This window comes from Oncorhynchus mykiss, chromosome 3 (assembly GCF_057628025.1).
Source record: "Oncorhynchus mykiss isolate SJ-2025 chromosome 3, ASM5762802v1, whole genome shotgun sequence".
Taxonomy (NCBI): Eukaryota; Metazoa; Chordata; class Actinopteri; order Salmoniformes; family Salmonidae; genus Oncorhynchus; species Oncorhynchus mykiss.
The window spans coordinates 23,461,884-23,468,728 of record NC_143024.1 but is presented as its reverse complement, the minus strand read 5'-3'; the positions used below and the strand labels follow the sequence as shown (position 1 = coordinate 23,468,728).

At 44.0% G+C, this 6,845-nt stretch overlaps 1 protein-coding gene across 1 annotated transcript; it reads left to right on the top strand.

Moving 5' to 3' along the window:
- Window positions 1–4,640: 4,640 nt before the first annotated feature.
- On the top strand, window positions 4,641–6,133 carry LOC110509756 (uncharacterized). The gene is made up of 4 exons (XM_021590844.3): window positions 4,641–4,679; window positions 4,763–4,873; window positions 5,008–5,115; window positions 5,268–6,133. The coding sequence occupies exons 2-4, from the start codon at window positions 4,764–4,766 to the stop codon at window positions 5,881–5,883; spliced, it is 834 nt and encodes a 277-aa protein (XP_021446519.2). The 5' UTR covers window positions 4,641–4,679; window position 4,763; the 3' UTR covers window positions 5,884–6,133.
- Window positions 6,134–6,845: the final 712 nt, after the last annotated feature.

Here is a 6,845-nt window from a genome sequence, read left to right as displayed (position 1 = left end):
GCACCGGGTTGTGTAACCAACTGCAACGCTGCTGGGTATTTCACACTCAACACTTTTCCGTGTGCAACAAGAATGGTCCACCACACAAAGGACATCCAGCCAACTTGACACAAGTATGGCAAGCATTCGAGTCAACATGGGCCAGCATCCCTGTGGAATGCTTTCGACACCTTGTAGAGTCCATGCCCTGACGAATTGAGGCTGTTCTGAGGGCAAAAGGGGGTGCCACTCAATATTAGGAAGGTGTTCCTAATGTTCTATACACTCAGTGTAAATCATACAGTATAAAAACACACAACAGATAGAAATGTAATTTAAAAAATGAATACTGCTTTTTATTCATTGCTCTGTTTTGCTCGACATGCAAGAGAAGAAACAGCACACTCCACTCCAACAGTGTCCAGGCTTCTCCTTCTTATTACCCCCCTCTTCCTCTCTCACTGCATTCTTTGGCTGTTCCATCACCAGCTGGCAGCACGATGAGTGTGGCGCTATGTTCATCAGGCTCTGAAGCTCCTCCACCTCCTCTCCTTCCACCTCTGTCACCATGACAACCACCTCATTGACCCCGGTGACATGGATGTGGATCTGGCCGGCGTCCCTAGTGCTCATTGGCAGAGGGCTGCTGGGCTGGGAGAGCAGAGTGGTGGTGTCAGTGGGTTCCATGGGGTCAGAAAGATGCGCGGTGGTGGGAGCCTGGGGGGTAGCATCAAACTTCACCACCTGGGACCAGGGGTGGGCTGGGCTAAACCCTGTCTCAAAGATGGAGACACTGCAGAGCTGAGAGCGCTGAGCCTGTTCCACCTGTGGCAGGGCATGCTGGGATAGTAGCGGTGTTGTCGGGGCTGAGTTCGGGTCCAGACTGAGGTTGTTCATAGAGCCCCTATTGGGTCCATCATCGCCCTGGGTGGATCCACAGGCTGGTGAGTAACCAGGAGGGGGTGTGCTGGTAGGCAGCAGGTCAGTGCTACTTATACCACAGCCTGGTCCGAACACTTCAGGGAACATCTGTGGCTGGAAGAGCTCCTGAAGGGAAGGAGCAGTCTCAGCGGCCAGGTCCACAGGGAAGACAGTTGGCGGTTGGCTTGGAGAGTCAGGCCCATTGGTGGTGGTCTCCAGGAGCATGGTGTTGGTCACAGCAGGCTGGGGCTCCTCCATGGTTGAACATGTTGCCCCAGAGTTCTCCAGGCCTAGATCCCCTAACTCTTTGAAAAAATCGTTTTTTAGAGAAACAGGGTCTTCATTGAGGAAGTCACTGCTCAGAGCTGGACCATCGAAGCAGCCTTTCAGCTGACCGTCCAGTTCTCTGCAGAAGTCAGAGTTGGTGCGCATGAGCCTGGGTGTCCCTGGTTCCTGGCTTGGTGTTGAGAAGGACAGGTCTCCAAACATCTCTCTGCTCATCAAGGGATTCCTATGGCAGTCTGAGAAAGACAGTGAAGGCCCAATCAGATTTTTCTCTGGGGGTTGGTCCCCCTTGCTGTTCTCCATGTCTGCTGATCAAACTATGAAGACATTTGAAAATTCCTAGGCTTTATTAAGGGTGGGTGTGGTCAGAACTCAACATTATTACATATAACATTGTTACATCAACGTTGTGATCCACATTAAAACAAGGTAGTCATCATAACTGTGAACCGAGAAAAACGTAATAATGTGTTTCACGGTTCTAAGACTTATACCGTCATGGCGGAAATTGAGAGAATAGGAAAATAATTCATGTTTTCACCGCTACAGAACACACACAACATAGCCTACCTGTTAGCCAAATTGCCAGAATAAATGTTAATGTAGTAGCCTAGGCTATTTTCGTAGCATCATACTATAACTAAATGCTACTTTGGAACAGGCACATAGAAAGGTGGTTTTAGGCTAAATCAGGAGCTTTGGGTCTCTATTTATATGTAACCAAATTTACACCACATATATTTTGTACAGTAAATTTACACACAAAATGGATGGATCTTCCTACCTTTTCAAATTCACTAGTCACTCGCACAATGACCACAGGCCCACATGGAAGTGATGGGTAGATTATATTTGAACCTTGGTTGTTTATATTTGAACAGTGCATAATATAGATTTCAGTACTTTGAGTTAAGAATGCTGCAATATTATTTTAGTCTTTCTAACTTCAGATAGTAGCCTATGTTGAACATTAGAAACGCCGTGGAACTAATTGACCAACATCAGTGAGTCCGCGCGGATTAATTGTATTGTTGTTGGACACCTGATATTATTCCTGCTGGCACCAGTTGAAAACCTAGACCCCAACCATTGTGAGCGCGGGCTGAAAAAGCCCACGTCCTTTCTGGAGATGAAAAGCGAGAACCGGAGTAGACAGACCAAGCATAATGTACAGAATAAGTCCAAGAGGTGAGTTATGAAATATACATATGCATTTATGTTTAGCTTATCCTTTTTTATGTATTGTAAACCTGTTAGCTAACATTTGCATGCGTCTCGGCTCGGACCAAACATGTCCAGAACTGATTAAACAAAAGAACATAAGGTTGGGTATGAAATTGGAACTTAGAAAATGCCCAGTTTGTAGGAAATTGCAACCAACATTCATGTTTTAAGCACATTTGTTTTTTAAGAAGACGTTTGGACACAAGTGCTCTGGATCCTCTGACGATATCTCATCAAACAGTGGATGCCTTGGCACTAAATAGTTTCTGTTTTAACTAAATTAGTTATGATTAAAGACCTTCAACTTTAGGTATACTCTACACGTGTATCTAAATCTATTTACTTTGTTTTAGTCCAAAAGTCACCAGAAGACTGAAAAGGTGTCTTTGGCTTTTCCCACCTCTTGACTTGTAAGTGTGAATTAATAGGCTACACGTGCCTGTACTGTACTGTTTTCTATATAAAAGCGAAATGACCTTGGCACAAGCAGCACCACAGATATTGAGATGAGCCAGATGCAAGACTTTCCTACCCATAGACATTAAAACCATTCGATAGCACCGACATCATCCTCGTATCCCTATGGAAAAATCCCGATGGCTCATGAAATCGGAAATATTTGAATTTGAAACGCCCCATATTGCTGAATGGGTCAAGGCTAGATGGTATCCAGCTTTTGTCAAATTAACATCAAAAGTTGAATATTTTGGGATTTTAGATAACTCTAACCCTTTTCCTAACCTTACTTTAACCTAATTATCCTAATCAGCTGTTAATTATCCTAACCGGATTTGTAATTTTGCCTAACCTGCTACGAAGTCGGTTCTGATGTTAATTTGTCAAAAGCTGGATCCCTTCTAGTCATGTGTATGTAACCTCTATTTAACTAGGCAAGTCAGTTATGAACAGATTCTTATTTACAATGACGGCCTACCAGGGAACAGTGGGTTAACTGCCTTGTTCAGGTGCAGAACGACAGACTTTTACCTTGTCAGGTCAGGGATTCAATCCAGCAACCTTTCAGTTACTGGCCCAACACTCTAACCACTAGGCTACTTGCCGCCCCATTGGGCTGAACGGCACCAACATTGCTAAAGATCATCGAGAAAGTGGCCAGAATTAGCAAAGGATCATGTTCGATGTAGTCGTTTTCATCCTGCCTGAGAGACACGTGCAAAGATCGTGCATGAGGGCGCACGCCTCTCCGTAGCCTGCCGGCCTGTGATTAGTCTGTGTCAGTACATTGGTCTGGTCTGTGTCGGGCTCCCGAGTGGTGCAGCGGTCTAATGCACTGCATTTCAGTGCTAGAGGCGTCACTACAGACATCCTGGTTTGAATCCAGGCTGTGACGGCCGTGATTGGGTGCCCCATAGGGTGGTGCACAATTGGCACAGCGTTGTCCAGATTTGTCTGGGGTAGGCCGTCATTGTAAATAAGAATTTGTTCTTTACTGACTTGCCTAGTTAAATATTGTTTATTTATTTAAACATGGTCCAGAGTGAGGACTACTAGTCTAAATGGATCAGTATTTAATTTCATATATCGATTTGTAGCGAATTTTAAAATAATTCACTGTGGGATCGAACTTGATCATTGTAAACAAATTTTAGAGCCAAAACCAGCTGTTTTAAAAAAAATGTTTGGCCATTCTAGCTATCATACTTTATATAGGCTTTCTAAGGCAGACCAGGAGTTTTGGCACCGCTAGGTTGCTATGCAGTAGCTGACCAGCAGAGCACTTGGCTTCACACTCACACAGTCACACAAAGTCACACACAGTATCTGTGCATGTGCATAGGTTTGCTTCACACTGTTACAGCGTGGTAGCCAGGGGACCAAACAGCAGAAGAAGTTGAGCCTTGCGCTTCAACGCTTAGTTGTTGTGGAAATTGACCTACTATTCTGTGTACTTTCTGCATCTACGTCATATCTCAGAGTCTACCTTTAACTCAGTTTTTGTAGTACATTTCCTCTCTCAGGGAGGAGGATGCAGCTCCGGTCCCTGTGTCTGACTCCACCAGAGAACCACCAGAGACCAGGATGTCAAAGAAGAAGAAGACTTTCCCCAGACCACCTGTCACACAGGATGCAGAGATGTTTCATGATGGCCCAACTAGCACCAGTAGGCAAGTATCAAACATTCTAAATGCTCAGTTCTCGTATTTTGTTATAAAAAAAATCTAATTAACTCACCTGACATGCATCTAAACTAATTTCCATTGTTTTAGCACCAATACCATCCCAAAGAGAAGGTGCCTGTTCCCAACCCTGTGAGTAACAGAGTTACACAATTAAATTAAATGAACAATTCATGATTTGTGAGTGTGACTGCGCATTTGACCACCTCCTTCAGGATGTCTGAGCCAGACCCAGTACCTCTCTCTGATCCAGCAGAGACCAGCGAGCCCCAGCAGAAGGCAGGAATCTTCAACCCACCTGCCACAAAGCGACTGAAGAGGACCAGGTCAGGTTACACTTTAGTCATAGTTATTTCATACTATATTCACGCCACTAGTTAGTTGAATCCCAATTTCTAATTCCACATTGTCAATATTGTTTTCTGTTCTAAGATTTTATTTTGTGTCAATTCTACCTCAGAAAGTTGGAGCCAGCCCCAGGCCTTTTCTCTGAGCCACCAGAGAGCATGAAGTCAAAGGAAATGGAGATCCCAGGTCCACCTGCCACAAAGAGACTGAAGAGGACCAGGTCACTCTCTAGTTCTCATATTATAGTCACACTATTATGTAGTCAGTTGAATCTCAATTTCTTTTTTTCAGATTCAGATTCTATTGTCCACATAGTTTTTTGTTCTAAGATTTCAGTTTAATTTGTGTCTGTTCTATCATGTTCTACCTCAGGAAGTTGGAGCCAACTCCAGCCCCTCTCTCTGAACCTCCAGACACCAGCAAGTCAAAGAAGAAGAAAATAATCCCTGGCCCACCTGCCAGTCAGCAAGTGAAGAGATCCAGATGTCCTCCCAGCCCCTGGACCCCTAACCTAGTGGAGATTAGACGTAGGACACCTACAGCCAGACCTCCTACCTGTGAGATAGGTGTAACTACGTTTACCTTGAGATCGAAGGTAGCGACAGGCCCTACCTTGAAGTCAGGTGTAGTCACATCCCCATCTAGCGGTGAAGCCTTTTCCACATCCCCTGAGAGGAAGAAGAACAGGAAGAGGGCCAAGTGCATTGGTGCGGCCGTTCCCGCCCCCCCTGAGAGGAAGATGAAGAAGAGGGCGAGGTGCTGCCCTGTCCCGCTGAACAACCCCTTGTCTGTCTGTCGGTCGCAGAGGGCCACCCAGGGCAGGAAGGCCTGTGTGTGGTGTAAACAGGAGAAAGAGTGGATGAAGACCATCTGGCAGTGTGAGGCCTGTCAGGTGGCCCTCTGTCTCATACCGGGCAGAAACTGCTTCAGGGCCTGGCACAAGACTCACAAGTGGAACGAGGAAGTCATCTTCAGTCTGTTTTCTTAAATGTTGTCAAATATGTGGGTCTGGAGCCTCAGCATGAGATATTAATGGTTTGTGGTCAAAAAAGCCCACTTTCAGTTCCTAGTTCATATGGTTTTAGTATAATTCAGGCATACATGCATTAAATAAGAAATATTTCCTTTGTGGGTGTTTTTGCAAGAAAAGGAAGTTGAAAAGTTTGCTACATTTTCTTAAAAGCCCTTTTCCTCATGTTGTTTAAGTTGACATATTAAATACATTGTTAAAAAACAAATATGCCTCTTTCAAATGTGTGCACTTTGTACATTACTTTACAGTTCTTGTTCTTACAACTAACCGTGGTCCAAACAGTATCTTTTAATGCTACAAAGACAGATGAACTCATAAAACAACCATGCACAGTGCCTTAAGTATTCATAGCCCTTGACTTATTCCACATTTTGTTACAGCCTGAATTCAAAACGTATAAAAATCGATTTTTCTCACCCATCTACACACAATGCCCCATAATGAGGAAGGGAAAATGTTGTTGTTAACGGACTTGCCTGGTTAAATAAATGTATATACCGGTAAGTATTCACACCTGAGACAATACATGTTAGAATCACCTTTGCCAGCGATTACAGCTGTGAGACATTCTGGGTAAGTCTAAGAGCTTTGCACATGTGGATTGTACAATATTTGCACATTATTCTTAAAAAAATTATTCAAGCTCTGTTAGGTTGATTGTTGATCATGGCTAGACAGCCATTTCAATCTTGCCATAGATTTTCAAGCTGATTTAAGTTAAAACAAACTAGGCCACTCAAGATTATTCAATGTCGTCTTGGTAAGCAGCTCCAGTGTATATTTGGCCTGGTGTTTCAAGTTATTGTCCTACTGAAAGGTGAATTTGTCTCACAGTGTCTGTTGGAAAGCAGACCGAACCAGGTTTTCCTCTCTCATTTTGCATGTGCTTCGCTCTATTCAGTTTATTTTTATAAGTA

Bases quoted from the DNA above. Each gene is read 5' to 3' on its own strand.
- LOC110509756 (XM_021590844.3), top strand. From the start codon at position 4,764: ATGTCTGAGCCAGACCCAGTACCTCTCTCTGATCCAGCAGAGACCAGC. The intron at 4,874-5,007 runs GTCAGGTTACAC...ATTCTACCTCAG, and splicing joins AAGCGACTGAAGAGGACCAG to AAAGTTGGAGCCAGCCCCAG. The intron at 5,116-5,267 runs GTCACTCTCTAG...GTTCTACCTCAG, and splicing joins AAGAGACTGAAGAGGACCAG to GAAGTTGGAGCCAACTCCAG.